This window comes from Aquarana catesbeiana, linkage group LG05 (assembly GCF_042186555.1).
Source record: "Aquarana catesbeiana isolate 2022-GZ linkage group LG05, ASM4218655v1, whole genome shotgun sequence".
Taxonomy (NCBI): Eukaryota; Metazoa; Chordata; class Amphibia; order Anura; family Ranidae; genus Aquarana; species Aquarana catesbeiana.
Window position 1 is genome coordinate 583,647,476 of NC_133328.1, and position 19,963 is coordinate 583,667,438.

General features: G+C 42.0%; 1 protein-coding gene across 49 annotated transcripts in view; it reads left to right on the forward strand.

The window, feature by feature from the left end:
- RIMS2 (regulating synaptic membrane exocytosis 2) overlaps window positions 1-19,963 on the forward strand; it is a 911,223-nt gene that overhangs the window by 561,600 nt on the left and 329,660 nt on the right. For 33 of the 49 annotated variants that reach the window (XM_073632100.1, XM_073632110.1, XM_073632087.1 and 30 more), the window contains one exon: window positions 1,674-1,721. The exons of the other annotated variants lie outside the window; for them this stretch is intronic. In XM_073632100.1, coding sequence (XP_073488201.1) covers window positions 1,674-1,721 — 48 coding nt within the window. The remainder of the gene's footprint in view (window positions 1-1,673; window positions 1,722-19,963) is intronic. 49 annotated transcript variants of the gene reach the window in all.

A 19,963-nucleotide genomic window follows, 5' to 3' on the forward strand; every position in this document is an offset into this window, starting at 1 on the left:
GTAATGTTGCTGAATCTGATTGGATATGTCAGCTACCATATTTTGCCAAGCTGGTAAAAATTAAGACGCGCATTCAATGTTACTTTGAAGAACTGTTCCAAACTTTTTTTATGCTTATTTTTCTTTTTTACTTGGTGTATGGTAGAATGCTTTGGCTAGCCCTTATTTGAGTCTACGGCAGGAAGATCTCATAATTCTGGTCTAGCCGTAACAGTGTGGCTTAGTTATGAGTAACACCTTTTGGCCTTCCATGTCACAATGCATACTCTACATTACCGTATAGTAGAGATGAGCTTGGGCATCCTCTGAATTCATCTCTAGCCAAACTCCTGCTCTTTTTTTTACACCAATGAGCTGCAGCCCAGTCGTTCCTGTTCTGCAGCACACGTAAACAAAGAGGTGGGGTGGACTGATCCGGCTCACAGCTTGTTGGAGTAAAAAAAGAGCGCAAATTTGGAATTCAGCTTCAAATGAGTTTGGCGGATGCCCAAACTCATCTCTACTGTACAGCATCCTTCAGAAAGCCAATGAGAAAGAAATGTGTAGACGTTTGACTTGCAGACAAGTCTTGGCATTTATGGTCACCCAAAAATAGGGAGATATTTGCCTTTTTGTGACACAGACATTGGTACATTTCTGTTAGCAAAATAAAATAGGTGTAATAATTTTATGTAATTTATGATATTCAAAAATGAATTATTTATACATACAGTTGACACACTGTCAGGAACCATTAACCGAGCTGAGACAAAAAAAGTGCAGTTACAATCTCACCTTTAATGTAATAGCAAAAATAACACATTTCAGGAACGTAGTCAAAAGCAGAAGCCAGGGTTTGGAAGCCAGAGCAGGTAATCAGACGAGCCAGGATCAGAAAACCAGAAGTCAGCGTTGCCAGGAGCCAAAAATCAGTAGGAGTAGGAATCAGAAGAGAAGTCAACCAGGCCAAGTCATGCACAGGAGCACCCAGGAGATGTTGACCACCCAAGGGCACAGAGGGAATGAGCAAAGTTGTTTAAATAGCCAAAAGGAGTCAGCTGTAGGCTGGACTAATGAGGCAGGTAATGGTAACAGTGATGGTAATGGTGAGTCAGTGTGGAAACCAAGAGTGGCTGGTAATTAACCGACAGCTAAGCAGCCTCTGTGCACTGAAAGAAAAGAGTTACTAGTAAATAGCAGTAGCCCAGCCCTGACAAACACCCAATAATGAGGATCCTGGTCACAGAATATTTTTTAATTGGAGAAAATGCATTATGGTAAAAAAACCTTATGGCATAATTTCTGTAAAAGATTATAACAAAAAGAAGGGTAGTGCTCATTTTTCTGCACCGCCTGATTCTGATTTTCTCTTTTATTTGTAAGTTGTGTAGTGGTATGAAATCTTTTTCTTCTTTAAAAGGTTTACTACAATTAACTGAAATGTAAAAAAAAATCTCTAGCTGATCATTTTTATTTATTAATGCTGAAATGTTAAGTCGTCAGTGGTTTGCAGTCAGTCAGCAATTTGTTACATCAGTATGTTTGCCAGAAATTTGTGCTTTTGATGTGAACTTTGTTGCTGTTAATGTTTATTTGAATACTTGTGTTTTATTTTGAATTTGTTTTAATTTCAGCTTGTTGTCTTTTTTTTTTGTTTTGTTGCTTTTTTTTTTTCTTTTTATTTTGCTTACCAGAGCCAAAGCCTTAATAGAAGAACTCCGCCTTTTGTTCCTAGGGTCCAGGTAAAGGCCTTTTCTGCCTGACACAAATTAAAGCTGTTTGTTTCTTTTTTCTTCTTTTTTTTTTTTTTTTGTCTTAGTGTGACTGCACTGAAGCCTGCAGATTTATTTTGCTCCCCCCAATTTTATTTGTTCATTTATTTTGAAGCGTGCACTGTTTAAAAGAGGCCTCGTAGAAAAACTGCAATAAAGGAAAGTACCCTTGTTATCTGTGGCAACCATCAATGAGATTTTGACTGCTGCTGTTGTCAGTTGCCATGGCAACCACAGACACTTTTCCTTTCTAAAAGTTTTTCTACACGTGCACAAAAAATATTACGCATGACTATTAGAGGAAATAGTTATACTTAAAAGAGACAATTTGTTTTCTGTGGCTTGTAAAATCCTTTTCCCAAAGCTTATTACCTCTGTGATATCTGTTCCCAGCATGTCCTATAGCAACATTTTAATTTTTTTAGTAACCTATGAGTAGTGATTTTGCTTAATCTTATCTTGTTTGCAGAACATATTTTGATTTAGAATTGCCATACATTCTCTGAAAATGAAGTATATTCTGTAATGTTTTTAAATAGTTAAGAAGAATGTCAGTAATTACAATGTTGGCCACTCTTGTATTGTTTACAGAGTAGTATGTTCCCAGCCCCACTTACGTATCCAAAAATTACCTGCAGAACATGTTAAAAAAAAAAGAGGACACTTTTATGATCTCCAAAAAAGTGAAGTTTCATGATCGCTAAGGTCATGGCTATCTAAGGAAGAGGTCCTTAGCAGCCTCAAAATGTCTCATTTTTTGGTGACCAAAAAAAAAAAGTTTCCTTTTTTTTGTGTGAACATGGTCTGCTGGTGATTTCTTAGATTAGGACATACACTATACACTATATTGTCAAAAGTTTTTATCCGCCTACCTTTACACACACATGAACTTTATTGGCGTCCCACTCTTAGTCCGTAGGGTTCAATATTTGGTTGGCCCACCCTTTGCAGCTGTAACAGCTTCAACTCTTCTGGGAAGGCTGTCCACAAGGTTTAGGGGTGTGTCAATAGGAATGTTTGACCAATCTTCCAGAAGCACATTTGTGAGGTCAGACATTGATGTTAGATGAGAAGGCCTGGCTCGCAGTCTCCGCTCTGATTCATCCCAAAGGTGTTCTTTCGGGTTGAGGTCAGGACTCTGTGCCATGCGCTTTTGGAAGAATAGTCAAACATTCCCAGAGACACACTCCTAAACCTTGTGGACAGCCTTCCCAGAAGAGTTGAAGCTGTTATAGCTGCAAAGGGTGGGCCAACTCAATTTTGAACCCTACGGACTAAGACCGGGATGCCATTAAAGTTAATGTGCGTGTAAAGGCAGGCGTCCCAATACTTTTGAGAATATAGTGTATGTTTTGGCGGCGCAATCTGCCATTTCCTCACAGCAACCTTTTATAATTGGGTCTGATCAATGTGTAGAGTGCACTGGATTTTTTTGTATTTGTATCCCCGTTTGCCTGCCACAGTCAGTGCAAGTTGGTCTCACACTCCACTTTTAAAGCGACTCTGTTACTCTACGGAAGATATTTAGCAAAAGCATACCTGTAAAAGAAGACAGTTAATACTCACCTTTCCTGTTGCACATACCAGCGAAATCCTCCCTTATGCTGTAAACTGGTCCTCCAAAATCTGCTGGGAAACAGACACTTCAGGAAGTGTCGACTTCCATGATTCCCCTTCATTTTCAGTGATTCCTTCCTTTGATCACACGTCACTCCAGGGGAGGGTGGTGTTCTGATGGAGGAACTACCGTATTTATCGGCATATAACACGCACAGGCGTATAACACGCACATTCATTTTAAGAGGGAAGTTTCAGGAAAAAACTTAAATTTTAAATAAGGAACTTTGAAGCAAAATAAGGGTCAGTGCCCATCTGCAGCCTCACCATTGCCATCAATACAGCCTGATTAATGCCCACCTGCAGCCTCACAAGTGCCATCAATGCAGCCTTATTAGTCCACATCAATACAGCCTCACCATTGCCATCAATGCAGCAGTCTCACCATTGCCATAAATGCAGCAGCCTCGCCATTGCCATCTATTGACTTCCTATTACAGAGGCCGCCAAGTAAACAGGAGATTCTCACTGTATGTAATCTGATGGCGCTTGTCCCCCCCCCCCCCCCGTTGCCTCCGAGGCAGCTGAAATTGAAGTATTGGCGTATAACACGCACACGCTATTTGCACCCGACTTTCATGGTGAAAAAGTGAGTGTTATACGCCAATAAATACAGTAATTAGAATTTCGGGGGGGGGGGGGGGAGTGGTGGGGCACAGAGATCAACACACTGGAAAATTGAACTTTCCCAATGGAGAATCACTGGTGTAGACATTCAAAAGCCCTAAGACTGCTACTGGGTGCCACCAGATGTGATGTCATCAGCCTCAAGCGACCCTTCATAGTATTCCCCTTTACTCCTCCCTCAGCATTTATATAAAATTGTATGTAGGTAATGAAAGGAAAGGATGAAGAGCTGTATATGGCTAATGTTAAAGCAAACCTGTACTTTGCTCATGTAGGACAAAATAACAGGTTCTCTTTAACAACTCATCCTCGGGAGTACATACTCACTGCTCTGTTTGACAGTAGCAATACCCATTACTCTTGTGTCTGAACAGCACTGGTGCTTGATGATTGGTACAGCACTGTAACGTGGGACCCTGCTCTAACTAAACCAACTCAGAACTTACACAGGGCTTCTTTCCTAACTCTCGGGGGCTGAAGAGATCAGTGGGGGAAAAGGATAGGGGTCAGTATATGATATGAGGGGCTTTGGGATAGTTGAGCTATTTAAGACAAAGTAAGAGACAGTCTCCATAAAGAGGATAGCATAAGCAATCAAAATATGAGAAGTTCTGATGAAAACTGAAGAAAAAATGTTTTGTTGGGAACTGGGCATTAAAACAATTGTTACTTTTAAAACCCCCAATAATTAACACTCATTGGCAGTTGATAAGGTGTAGAGCACCAGGTATTGGCTTAATAATATATACAAATAGAACATGTAACCTGCCAGATAGATAATTAAATGAGTGCTAAAAAAACAAATGAAAGTGAATATTTCAAAGGTTCAAAATGGATTACATATAAAGTGCACTGCCAACTGAATGATTTGATAAGTGCTAAAAATCAAATATATGTGACCAATCAAAAGTCCAATATAAATTACAAGTAGAAACATTAAAAAAATAAATAAATAAAAGTCAATCCACCAAATATTAATGAAATGTGCAGGTTCCTGGGTTCACCCATAGCAGCGTGAATGATGGTGTAAGAAACACTCCACAACACCACAAATGAGCCTCTTACCGGATGCTTCGATCTCCAGTAACAGAGATCAATCAAGTATATGCCATATCAGGCGCCTCTAGATACCCCGTGGTGGTCCTCATCCAGCAATCAAGCTGAGCAGTAAACAAACCCAGGCAGGCCATTTGTATCAACCACAGAAAAATCGCTAGGCACATAATAGAAGAAAATTGTATGCGCAGAAACACAGATGTTTTCCAGCAATCCTCCTCAGCGGGCTTATGACGTCACAAGTTCAAACCGCTTCCAAAGCATTCCGCATCAGAGTGCATTGTCAGGGGAACAGGAATGTCAGTTACCTTAAAGTGGTTGTAAACCCTTACATACCACTTTTACCTACAGGTAAGCCTAGAATAAGGCTTACCTGTAGTTACTGGAAATATATCCTAAACCTGCACCGTTTAGGAGATATTTACCATGTACGTTTGTGCCAACGTCATCGGCACATGCGCACTGAAGAAGGGGCACGATCGTGCCGTTTCTACAGGGCCCATGCCATGACTGTCGGCTACCGTGCACACTTCGGTCAGTGCCAGAGCCGGAGTCCACGGCCCCGGAAGGAAGAGGGGTGAAGATGGACACGCCCACCAGCGAGGACATCACGTGCTTTGTTTGTAGGTAAGTGGCACATAGTGGGCTAGTATGCGATGCATACTAGCCCATTATGCTTTTACTTTGCAGGGAACAAAAGAGGAAGTAAAACCCATCAGGGTTTACTTCCTCTTTAAGAATAGTCAACTCTTAATGGCATGGATTCCACAAAGTGCGGGAAATGTTCTGTAGGGACTTTGATCCATGCTGACTCAATATAATCATGTAGTTCCTGGAAATTTGTCAGCTGCATGTTAATTCCGAAAACGGTCTGCACCACCACATCACAAAGAATTTATGCTGTGCATTCTGAACTCTGACACTGCCATCTGCATATCACACCAAAAATTGAGAATCGTAAGAGCAGGCAACATTTCTTACAGTCTTCAGTCATCGCTTCTCTGTGCTGAAATCCCCAGGATAGGAACTACTGCACTTGGCTCTTGCTGCTAAGAACGGACACGCTACACTTACCTCTGTGTGTCACATCCTCACCAGCTGGATGGGCAGAGCGTAGCTCCCTCGCTGACATAAAAGCTGCAGAATGTAAGTCACCAGTGAGGGAGTGACGTTCTGCTCATCCCACTGGCAAGTGGGCGACACATGGAAGTAGGTGAGATTTTCCATACCCTGTTTACCCCCGTATAGCAATTCTGTGTGACATGGCCCATGACTATTCAAAATACTTCCTCAAAGCAGTAATGTATATAAAAATGCGCTTGCGCAGCAGTTGATAATGCTTTCTATATACCCCTAACTAAGAAGTTTTTTGAAAAACCAAAAATACATTACAAACACAATTAGAACCCCCACCACTTAATCACTAATATAATAGCAACAACATTAATTATAGGTCAACACCGCTACAAAATTTTACATGTCAGTTTCTATATTTACTGTATATAGTTTAACCACTTGACCTTTGGAAGATTTACCCCCCCCCCCTTCATGACCAGGCCACTTTTATGATATGGCACTGCATTACTTTAGCTGACAAGTGCTCAGCCATGCAACGCTGTACCCAAATAAAATGTATGTAATTTTTTCACCACAAATGGAGCTTTCTTTTGGTGGTATTTGATCACCACTCCGTTTTGGGTTTTTTTGCGTTGTAAACAAACAAAAAAAAAACGACAAATTTGAAAAAAAAAAAAAAAACAATATTTTTTACTTTCTGCTATAAAACATTTCCTCTAAAATTTTTGAATAAATCTAATTTCTTCATAAATTTAGGCCAATATGTATTCTGCTACATGTTTTTGGTAAAACAAATCTCAATAAGCGTATATTGATTGCTTTACGCAAACGTTATAGTGTCTACAAACTATGGTATATATTTATGGAATTTTTATTTATTTTATACTCGTTGAGTGACTTATAGCGGGACTGCGATATTGCGATGGACAAACAGACCCTAAATTACACTTTTGACACTTTGTGGGAACCAGTGACACTAATATAGTGATCAGTGCTAAAAATGTTCATTGTCACTGTACTAATGACCCTGGTTGGGAACGGGTTAAACATCTAGGGCGATCAAAGGGTTAACTGTGTACCTAGCCAGTGTTTTTGTGTACTGTATGTGCTGCTTTTACTAGGGGAAGAGATTAATTTTATTCCCTGGAAAACAAAATCAATGTCTCCCCCCACCCCGTCAGAATGTAACAGCTCTGTTCGGAGTCTCTGCCCGACGATCGGTGGATGCTGGTGGACATTGAGTGCCCAGCACCCGCAGATCGGCTTCTGCTGATTAATCACATTTGAAGTGGCCCACTGCTCTCCCTGCAGGCATATATACGTGATCTGGTGCAGAGCTGCCGTCTTGTAGCTATAGGGCGGTCAGCAAGTAGTTAAAATGATTGTACAGTCTTGTTTTTTTTTTTTTATTCAGACCCTCCTGCCAGCACAAACACCTGCCCTGTCCTTCTGCCTATAGGCATTACACAAAACAGCAGCCTGCCCCAATACTCAGCCCAGGGACGTGACAGCACACCCCCCCCCAGCTATGCTTCTGCCTGTGCCCAGCTTCCCACTGCCCCCAAAAAATTCTGCTACATGCATATCATGAAGCCATGACTTCCTCCAGCCACTGCTCCCAAAGGGAGATGATTGCTGTACCATCTCCTCACTGCTCCAAGTCCTGACTATACTGTGCAAAATGTCAGGGCCCAGAGAGTAGGAGCAAGAGCAGGCTGTAGCAGCACAAAAGGTCTTATGCCGTGTACACACGATCAGACTTTACAGCATACTTGGTCCGGCGTACCGGATTTCGTCAGACAATTCGATCGCGTGTGGGCTCCAGCGGACTTTGTTTTCTCAAAAGTTTGACGGACCTAGAAATGAAACATGTTTCAAATCTATCCGACGGACTTGAGTCAGGTCGAAAAGTCCGCTCGTCTGTATGCTAGTTCGACGGATAAAACCAATGCTAGGGCAGCTATTGGCTACTGGCTATGAACTTCCTTGTTTTAGTCCGGTCGTACGTCATCACGTACGAATCCGTCGGACTTTGGTTGATCGTGTGTAGGCAAGTCTGTTCATTCGGAAAGTCCGTCGTAAAGTCCGTTGAAAAGTCCGCCGTGTGTACGCGGTATTAGGCAGTCTGTTATCCTCCAGACGGCAGCGTCTAGAGTAAGGGATGGTTGTGCAACCGCGGAAAAGGAATATAGGTAGCATCACCCCCTCATTCTTTCACCACCCACGAGCACTGCAACCTTCCTCTCTCACCACCACTGCACCTGTAGCTCCCCTACTCGTAATACCTACTATGCCTACACCCCCTTTCTTTTAATACCCACAACACTTGTATTCCCTAGTCTGTCACCATCCAGTGCACATGCACCCTCTCTAAGCACCCATGTTGCCCACACCCTCTTCATTCACCCACCACCCATGGTCATACCTCCCAACTTTTTGAGATGGGAATAAGGGACACCTATTTGCAAACCTATGTCGGCATAGGACACACACTCCTGCCACGCCCCGTAAAGGAGAATTATACAAAAAAAAAAAAAGATTAGTAAATTCACAAGTGCATTTTTTACCACTACTATTACTTTATATTGGCTATTGACATTTACAAAGGCAGCCGTTTAGAAATTGGATGAAGGGTTTAGCACTATATAACACTTTTTGAAAGATAAATAGTAAATTTTATATACAACTATATAGATCAGACTCAAATGAGGAGGGCAGAGGGACTTTGTTCCAAATCAGGGACAGTCCCTTATAATCAGCTATGCCCATGTTAGTTGCAACCCTACTTTTCTCGGCATCCACTTTGCCTGCAACCCTACTTGTCACAGCACCCACCATGCAGTCATCTCAACTTCACTTTGTGCCCCAACTTCACTTTGTCCCCTTTCTCTCACTGAGCGTGCAGCCACCCTTTTCTCAGTACCTATTGCACCTACAGCCCCCCTTTTATCACCACCCATCGTTCCTGCAGCCTCACTTCTCTCATCACCCAACATGCCTGCAGCCCACCTTCTCTCACCACCCATCATGCCAGCACTCTTACTTTCACCACTTCACCTGTGTGTGCCTCCCCCCAATCTTAAAAAAGAAGTATGGACTAAAGTGTGTTACTGGCAGGATCATCAGATGAAAATAAAGCAAAAGAAAATCCTGAAAAAAAAAAAGAAAAAGAAATACAGCCACCACATCTGAGGACTGGTGTGTTGCAATATATTGACATTTTTCTTGGGTTTAGATACACTTTAATATAAAAATAAATATAAAAATAAATAACTGAACAGCCTTTCTTGTAAGTAGCAGATGGAGAATCTAAAGTCTAGCAGCCCCTTTAGGGCAATAATTTTACAGTACTGAGCCAGTACTGAGTTTGCCGCTTTTTTAGCACTTAATGTTGGTGTTATCCTGTTATACAAAATGGTTATCTGTACTGTGCCTGTGGACTTCCTATGTTCTGTAAACATAACTCTCATCATCTTGGGATCAAAAGAGTAGAATATGTAAATGGTTGGTCATTTTGCTCATTTAGGGCAAAGTGACAGTCTCTTTAAAACCCACTTATGGTCACCTTTGCTGCACAAACCCTGCCCCCCCCCCCCCCCCCCGTTGCACTCGACATAACACCTCTGAATCATACAAACTCATCATTGGATCTCACCTCCTTATCCAGCCATGTGCTCAAGCTCTGTGCTCCCTCCCACAGTCTGTGATCAGCTCTGCAATTGGAAGTCCCCACCTTCTTCACTTCACGCTCTCTGTACTACTCCCGGCGCCTCCCTCTGAGTTCACAGGAGCCGGAACTACTGAGGAGGCATCTGGAATCAATGCATGCTGACAGTCAATACTCTGCATTGAGAACAACACCGGAAAGAACATTGGGTGGTATATATCTGCCACAATGTTGATTTGTGGCAGAACGCCTGGGGACCACCAAAATTGTCTCGTGGACCATCAGTGGTCCATGGACCACTGGTTGGTGACCGCTGACCTCAAACAGGAAATGTGTTACTTGCAGGATCATCAGGTGAAAATAAAGCAAAAAATCTTGAAAAAAAAAGAGAAAACAAGTACAGCCACCACATCTGAGGATTTGTATGTTGCAATATATTGCCTTTTTTCTTGGGTTTAGATACACTTTAATATGTTAAACTAACTGAACAGCCTTCCTCCTTGTAAGTAGCAGATGGGGAATCTAAAGTCTAGCAACCCCTTTAGGCATAGTAAAGGCAATCATTTTACAGGCTGAGCCAGTACTGAGTATGCCACTTCTCTAACACTTAATATTGGTGTTATTCTGTTATACAAAATGGTTATCTGTACTGTGCCTGTGGGCCTCCTATGTTCTGTAAACATAACTCTCTTCATCCTGGGATCAAAGAGAAGGATATGGTAATGCCATTATGCTCATTCAGGGCAAAGTGAGAGTCTCCTTAAAGCCCATGCACATCCCACTTATGGTCACCTTTGCTGCCCACCCCTCACTTTGTTGCAGCCACTACCAAAAAAAAAACCTGTGTACCTCTACCTCCACGTTGGATAATGTTCAACTTTAGAAGGGTTCCTAGTATCCATATGACTCGCATATGACACAGGAAACTGCTGTATGTAACGCTGTTGCTGAATTGCTGTATGTAACGCTATTGCTTTTTTCCTTTGGTGGTGAATGCATCTGAAGTTAGGACACTGTTGGGACACTTGAAGATAACTTCAGATGCATTCACCACCAAAGGAAAAAAAAACAACTGCAATTCGGGATCTCCATACAGTGTGTTTAGCTTCAAAAGTCCCCAGGGTGCTCCGTTATATTTCTAAATTCAAAGAAGGGATTGTTAATGGCAAGCTGTTTAGATCTCTAAATAAGAGCTATGAACAGATTTCCCTTAGATTCTGCATCTGGTGGGACTCATTATATACATGCCCAGAATTATTTGTTAACTGTGTTCCTCTTAAGGCCCAACTCCAGCCAAAATGTTTAATTTTCATTTGAATGGCACATAGAAGGGTTAAAACTTCTATCAGGTTTTTGCTGTGGTCTGCGGTATTGAGGAGAAATCTCGTCAACAGGGACACATAACAAAGAACACATTTTTAGTAAGGTGAGGACATGGCTTCCTGTCCTGATGAGGACCTTACTTCTCTAGATGTGGTAGTTCCAATTTTTTTGTTACACCGCAAAGGCCTAGTATACACAAAATTTCAGTAGAAAATGCACTAAAGTTAATTTTAGGGCATACAAAAGCAATAAATTACACAATTTGTAAAAAATATAAAAGATGAGGTTGTACCGAGTAAAAAGCTACCCAACACGTCAAACCTGCAATTTGCGTGTGCCTATGAAATTACGACAAACTTCAGTACCCTATATTTTCTGTAGGCGAGGCTTTAAAAGCTCCCTATAGGTCATCAGTTTAGCGTTATGGAGGAGGTCTGGTGCTAGAAGTTTTGCTCTCACTCCGGCATGCACGCTGATATGCAACATGTTTTGCATTCAATGTTTTCATGCGCAGGCACGCCCACCTTGTGTGCTTGTGTTCAAATGTGGGGATGGAGGGCCTCATATTTTTTTTGGAGGGGTATCTTATATGCTTGAGTGTAACTTAAATTTTTTACAATAAAAATTTAAATTTATTTTTACTTAAAGAGGAGCTCCAGTCGATTTTGTGTTTATTAAAAGTCAGAAGCTACCAAAACTGTTGCTGCTGACTTTGAATAAACACACTCACCTGTCCCAAGATCCAGCGATGTGCTCTCCCAACCTGTCCCTTCCCACGGGCTTCCCTCCCCTGCAACAGCATTTCACTGTGGGCACCCGGCTGTGATAACTTGGGGCTTCACACCCAGTGCCCACTGTGCATGCACGAGTCACGCTGGGCTTCCTAACCGGTCTGTTAGTCTCCTGGAACCTGTGACGTGTTCCAGAAGACTGCAGGAAGGGAGGGGGAGAGGCGATTCTTGCGGAAGTGGGAGGGGGTACCTGTCAAAACCCGTTCTCCCCCCAAAAAAATTACATGCCAAATGTGGCAGGGGAGGAGTACTTAAAGTGGAACTTCCCCTTTTGGGTGGAGCTCCTAATTAAATATTCTCATTTTCAAATAGGGGACAAAAGTGGGGGTGCATGTTACCAGGAGGGTTGAAAGCAATCCGAAGGTCCTGGACTACTTTTATCTGATAAGCAGCAGTCTGCTTGTCAGATATACATACACTCCTGGTGGCTACCTGGAGTGTGTATAAACCCCCCCCCCCCCATCAGGTCTGTTACAGACCTGCCAGTGAAGAGGTTAAAGCTAAAAATCTGGGTTGGAACAAAATACATTATATTGCAAAAGTATTGGGACACCTGCCTTTACACGCATGAACTTTAATGGCTTGAATAAGCAAGTTTGGGGTGGAGAACTTTGACTGACCTGACCTCAACCCGATAGAACACCTTTAGGATGAATTAGAGCGGAGACTGTGGGCCAGGCCTTCTCGTCCAACATCAGTGCCTGACCTCACAAATGCTCTTCTGAAAGAATGGTCAAACATTCCTATAAACACACTCCTAAACCTTGTGGACAGCCTTCCTAGAAGAGCTGAAGCTGTTATCGCTGCAAAGGGTGGGCCAACTCAATATTGAACCCTACGGACTAAGACTGGGATGCCATTAAAGTACATGTACGTGTCAAGGCAGGCATCCCAATACTTTTGGCAAATTTAGTGTATAAGGAGAAATGGGATAAGGAGAAATATGAATATTATCTGATCTCATATATCCTTTTAACCCAACGAACCTTCTCCTAGATACATAAGAGCAAATAAGAGGCGCTCATATCCCTAGTGTTAGAAATCACATGTGCTGCAATTCCATCAAATAATATCGACATATAAGTGTACAAGTTCATGCATAAGCTTAATGGTGTGTACCAACTCTAATTAAACCATGCAAAAATACATCCTATGTGCAAGTGAAAAAAGCTGTGACAGCAAAATAATTTTTAGATGGCCAAAAATCCCCAATTAATGTGATTCACAAAATAAGTAATTGAAAGTGCAAAAAAATGTAAAAAAATTGAAGCATGAAAAAATCAGTCCTTAAAAATCTTGTGACAAAAAATACGTGATTTAATTTGTGACAAAAGAAATATTCACACAAATCTTCTATGGTGCAGTGATCTTGATAATGCTGAACTCCACGTGTCTTTCTCCTCACCCACGTAAAACGTGAATCCACTCCCAAAAGAATCTCACTCACCGAATAATTTTGCCAGCACTCTCATGCACGGCAAAAAACGCTTAGTAGCCACATTCCAGAGTGATCCAATAAGCAGTAATTCCACAGTGTTTAGAATCATTCCACATGTAAAAGAATTTGAAGAACTCACATAGCGTAAACCAGCACGGCACGTTTATTTAAAACCACTACAATCTTCAATGGAAACACTCAAATTTTAAAAGATATAAACCAGCAGTAAAACCAATGTAATTCACAGCAACTTCAAATTCAGTGGATACACTCAAAACAACAAGTGGTCACGGCGGACCCGAGGTGTGTTGATGCTAGGACTCACGGTCTCTCTCACCCCCCTCCGTAGCGCGCCGTGCAATAACAAACTCTCCTTCCTATAGTGCGGTTCTCAGCGTTGCTCGTCACATCTCATAGCCACGCCCCCGACATGTTTCGTCATAGATTAGACTTATTCATGGGATAAGGAGAAATACTTATCCTATTCTTATGATTCCAAAATTTGAGTTTTTATTTTGTTTCTAACCCAGACAGGCTGAGCTAAGACATGCTAAGGGGGGGAAGAGTGTCCACACCTAGGATACTTTCACATATTATTGTTGCATGATCAGTTTGGATGCAAATAATGCTTAGTGTAGAGTACCTCTTTAAACAAACAAGGCAGAACATTCATTTTGAACTTACAATAATAACCTGCTACCAATCAATAAACTGTTGAAAGCCAACTAACTTTAAAGCAGTTGAGCTTCTGCATAAAGCATTGTTTGGTCCCTATAGGGTGCAGTAAATATACGGCTGAATGCATGATGGGGATAAACACAAACTATACACAAGTTTAATGATCATACGATCCTAATTAGCTCTACTAATAAGCTATCCTCTAGACTAACATCTCCAGCTATTTACTTTAGACTAGACAAGGCCACTGAACTTGTAATCGCCACTGTTATAAATGTCTTCTTGTTTTAGAAGGATATCAGAAGTCTTCACAAAATTTAATTAGTACGATATCTTGCATCTTCCCACTCAGTATTATCTAATTGTACAGATATAAGCCCTAATTAGGATTTCATGCACAGTGCTGCCAGAGGTTTAGGCATTTGGCTTGTTTAAGGATTTTGTTTTTCTTGTTCTCTAACCTATTATTTTGCACCATTCGTGCCTGCTGGTTTTATCGTAAAAAAAAAAAAAAAATGTAACTAGTTTATTTTTCATATAGATCTAAATATACAATACTTTACTTTGACTGTTCAACTCACAACCCTAGTTGTGCCTGTTTCCTAAAATACTGTCATGCTTAAAGGGGGGCCTCTGGCTAGGAATATTCAAGTATTTGCATAATCTTTATGCTGTAAATTATCTTTAAAACAAGCCTTTACTGACCCCTGTAGCTGCAGGCAGTGTGGAATAATTGAACCTCAAAGTTCATAGCACAAGCACTGAAGTTCTCCAAGTCATTCTTTTAATAGCTCAGCTCATCCTGCCCCCCTCCAGCAGTCACTCTGCTCCCTCCTCTAACAGGATTTGAGCAACTGAGCTCACCCAGCTCCCCTTTCCTAATAGTAACTCGGCAGATCGGCTCACTTTGCTCCTCCCTATTAGAAGTAACTCAGCAGCCTTCTAATCTATAAAGCAAAAACATTGTCTACTTTAGTGTGTCTGTTGTAAAAGTTTTAGGATGAATTGCTCCACAGTGCCTACAGCTACAGAGGTGAGGGCCTGATTCCAAGTGCATCCACTGCTTCTTAAGAGTACATTAATACTTTAATGTCCATAAACGTGCCACAGATTCACATTGGGGGCTGCCATAATAAAGAGAGAATAATATTGGCCCACTGTTTATTTTGTTGAATTAGACAATAATAGTCAAGCAGTCAAACAAATATTTGAAACAAAATAAGGATATACTGAAAAGTTTCAGAAATGTACTTGTCCATTATAAGTTGCCTTAGTGGGTGGCCACTCATGAAATAGTTAGGTAGACAGTGCTTTCTTTATTTTAAATTTGCATCTTCCTTCCAGATAAATTGAGATCAAATTCGGCTGCTAGTGAGAAAGCATAGTAGGCCGTAGAAATGGGGAAAAAAGCAGAGCAAGACTGACTAACTGTGAATCATATTTGTAGCCTTTTCTATCTACAACAGATTCATATTACATCTGTTGGTTGCAGGTGGGGCCAACGTTGAGACTACGCAGAGAGATCAGGCAGGGTTAGGGCATCTGTCAGGAGTAGGGATGAGCTCCGACATATTCGCATGTTGCATGTGCCGAGCCCGCCAGGAACTCGGCACTGCACAGCGCTAATCACAAGCAGTGAGACATTTCCCGATGTGCGGCTGCAGAGATCGGGAAATGTCTCACTGCTTGTGATTAGCGCAGCGCATTGCCGACTTCCTGGCGGGCTCGGCACGTGCAACATGCAAACACGCCGGAGTTCATCCTTAGTCAGGAGGCAGAGCTCCAACTCCTAAAGAAAAACTGCAGAATCAGAAGAATCTTCATTGTTAAACCAACCATAAAGTAGAGATATGGTGATAGAAGCAAGGAGCACTTTGTTTTATCTACCTATAAAACTTAAAACATGTTAAAAAAGTACTTTTAGTATTTAGAGAAGCTGAGTACCACATAGTATATCTGATGCACAGATGACCGAAGTTTTATATTAGATACAAGTAACGTTTTGTTTTGTCCTCATTGCTGAACTGATGTAATAGAGAGCCATAATCTGGCCGTGGGTGGCTGAAACCAATTCCCCCATCCACACATTTGAGGTGGATGGGGGAATCCCTCCACTGGACTATTGTATTCTGGCAGGACTCTTCCACTCAAGAAAAGAAAAACAAAAAAGGGAACGTGTACATCTAAAGGCTATCTCCCAAATTGAGTTTATTAGAAATAAAACAGCATCATAGGTATGCATGCGGAAATGAAGTGGCCATCTCCTCAGAGAGGGCTATCTGCCCCTAAACACAATTACACCCTCTAAAACCAAATCCTAACCCTCCCATAAATAACCCCCAAAGGATTATCCACCCCCACTATTCCCCTGACCCCCGATGGTATGGATTGGAGCCTCCCCTGGGAGCTGGGACAGCGCGGCTGCGACCACTACCACGTCTAATTTCCCCAGATGGTACCCCTGAAATGCACCTGCACCCTACCAATATATTCAAAACAAGGGACAAATGGGGTGATCCCTGGGAGCCACACTCGGAGAGCTATACACCTTATAGCCTAATTAGGCGAATGTAGTGAGCACCTCCGTTCTGGGTGAGCCCAGAGATCAGTCCCACACCATGCTAAGTACAACTGTTGAGTTATACATATGTGCGATAATGTCCTGATCCCAACTATGTGGGTAAATGTGGATGCCTGTATGCCTATGGAAAGAGTCGTAAGTTGAATCTCAAATGTCCATGCACTGCTGGATTGGATGATATAGAACACACTGTAGCTGGTTAAACCGCTGATACATCAACACTGTAGCATTTCAGATCACACAGTCAATGAAGTACTTTGACTTATGAAACTGCATATAAGCATGTGTCACAACAAACACAGTATATTGCACCTGATCTGGCCAGTGTACAAAATTGGTCCCAGCGCTCCGAATACCCCCGAAGCAACTGCCGATATGATCGATCTGCAATGGCTGAAAATACTCACTGTCCTGCTTCCTCCAATGTGGGCTCAAAGCGATCAGATAGCTACTAGCTGGATATAGATGAAAGCCACGGTACTGTGTGTAAAGCTGCTGATGCAGTGCAGCTGATTCCTATGTGAATGAGAATTACACACAGCTCCCGTGTTGAATCAAACTCCCAGGTCGAGAGAGGGATTGTCGAGCCAAACAGCCATACAGCATGACAGGAGGTAACTATAGGCTGTTAACTGGCAATTGGCAGATGATTGAAAGTCCCATATTTGAATGTTCTGAAAGAACGAGTCGCTATGGATCTCTATAGATGGCTATGTAGCCAAAGCTTGCAGCGCTGCAGGGGATGGAGGGGAGAGTGCGCGTTCCTTTGTCTGATCTATCTACATGTTTCCGCCCCGGGAACTTCGTCAGGATAGACTCCTCCGCTGCCACTGATCAGTGCTGAAGCCATTGGCTGAAAATGCCGATTGAGCAAAAATATACAGACAGTCCCATTCAGGAGGAGTCAATCACTAGATCAACTCCACCCAAACAGGAATGGCCATATAGGAATTGAAATTCGTCCATTCCTTGCGAACTGATTGAATTTCAATCCATGTATTGTCAGCTTTAGTATCTTTATGGAGCTGTTCATTCAACAGTGCTGAAATTATGTTCTGCACTTCAGCAGGGAACTCTCCCCCATCCCTGACATGGCTATGGCAAGCTAAGCTCAATTTTTTAGCCAAAGTACGATTGTAACCACAGTTTGATTTATCCTTATATTTCTATGGAGGATCTAAGAAAGTACATGATAAAAAAAAAAATCTTTGCAATGACCTCTCTTGTGGCTTCTCCATCATAATAAATGACTTTCTTTGACCAACTAAAACATCAGACTTGGCTTGTCCTGGATGTGTCATGCTGAGAATAGATTTCTGGTGGAGAATTAGACTCTTCCCCTACTCCACCCCAGACAAAGAAAATTTCAGATCCAATTGCATTTTATAGCAAAACACTGTGTGTGGCACGGGGCACACCAGGGGGTCCGGTGCATCACCGTTCACAGTCTAAATTAGGTCAGAATGTTTGGCTGAATTTGAACCTGAAACGGATCTAAAGACGCACAGGACTCTTCTGCAGAGCGTTCTGCGGCCGCCCCGGGGACGTTTGAACCACCTCCATTGAGAGCCGGTCACACTCTCCTGTCATGCGAATTGAATGTGCGGAAACCCTCATCCCATTTGCAGTAGTGTGAGCCCAGCCTAATGCCCCGTACACATGGTCGGATTTTCCGATGGAAAATGTCCGATCAGAGCGTGTTGTCGGAAATTCCGACTGTGTGTGGGCTCCATCGGACATTTTCCATTGGATTTTCCGACACACAAAGTTGGAGAGCAGGAGATAAAATTTTCCGACAACAAAATCCGTTGTCGGAAATTCCGATCGTGTGTACACAAATCCGACGGACAAAGTGCCACGCATGCTCAGAATAAATAAAGCGATGAAAGCTATTGGCCACTGCCCCGTTTATAGTCCCGACGTACGTGTTTTACGTCACCGCGTTCAGAACGATCGGATTTTCCGACAACTTTGTGTGACCGTGTGTATGCAAGACAAGTTTGAGCAAACATCCGTCGGAAAAAATCCATGGATTTTGTTGTCGGAATGTCCGAACAAAGTCGTTCCCTAATAGCAAAAGTCAGCAGCTACAGTATTTGTAGTGCTGACTTTAAATTTTTTTTGGGGGGGGGAAGCTCCTCTTTAAGGTCTCATGCACACTGGGCATTTGCCCAATTCTTCTGAACGTCTTTCTCCTGAAAGAAGAAAAGCAGTGATAAAAACGCACTCAAAGCTGTATTTTCCAAATGTAATTAGGCACGTTTAGACACGTTCAGGCTTGTCATGGATTTGGGTGTTCATTCATTTCATTGGCCAGAATAATAATTCATTAGCATTTAGTCGCATTTACACGCATTTGGTATTTTCTCTGCCCAAATACTCCCCCCCTGAATGTGATTTTGGTGCATTCAGATTTCTTCCCGTAAACACTCCTGCCTCTAAATGCCTGAAAATGCCTATGTGTGCATAGAGGGGCGTTTAGAGGCAGAAAAAAAACGTCAAACACTTGTAAAATGGGCATTTTTTTAGCTGTATTGTGCAAAAGACCATAGATGATGATCTTTGAAACCCAACTCTTTTTTTTTGGATAGACTTGGAAAGAATAATTACTTCTGTCATGTTTTTTTTTTTTTTCTTTTTTTTGCTATCTGTGTCCTTTTCAGGGAGATTTGACCTCACTTGCTGTCCCTGTGACAGCAGGACAAGAAACGAAGGGAGCCGTTGTCACCAGGACAGTAAGACACAGACCTGACAGAGGTTTTAACTTATTACTGAAAATAAAGTGTTTTGCCACTGTCTGTTACCACACTGGAAAGATTTACCTTCATTTACTGTCCCAACTGGAAGTAAGGAGAAATCTCTCCAAGGGAGGCACAGTAAAAACCTATTTCTACACCTACATGTCCAAAAATTGTATTTAAAGGCTTGGCTGATATTGGGCATTTAGGGTTTCTATATGTAAGCCATGCATTAGATGTGCAGTAATCCAAATAAAACAGATTTCAGCTTTCATAAATTTAAAGGAGTCTCATTAATGTTCTGCCATTCCTCCGTTGGTTGTCCAATGAGCAAGCTGAGGGTCTGGGCTACTGGACTTTACTAATTAGCAAACCACTATCTGTTGGGCTATTGAGTAAGCATTGTGTGATGTATATTAAAATGAAGGTTGTAGCTTTGGTTTCTAACATTAAAGCGTTTGTTACCCCAACATTTCATATCCCTAATATGTGGCTGCTGTACCATTTACTTGTATGATAAAGTATCCTGTTCTCTTTGAATTGCTTACTTTGTGTTGCCAGTCCCCTTACTTTCCTAATAAAAACTGAGTACACTAAGCAGGAGAGCACACCATGGTCA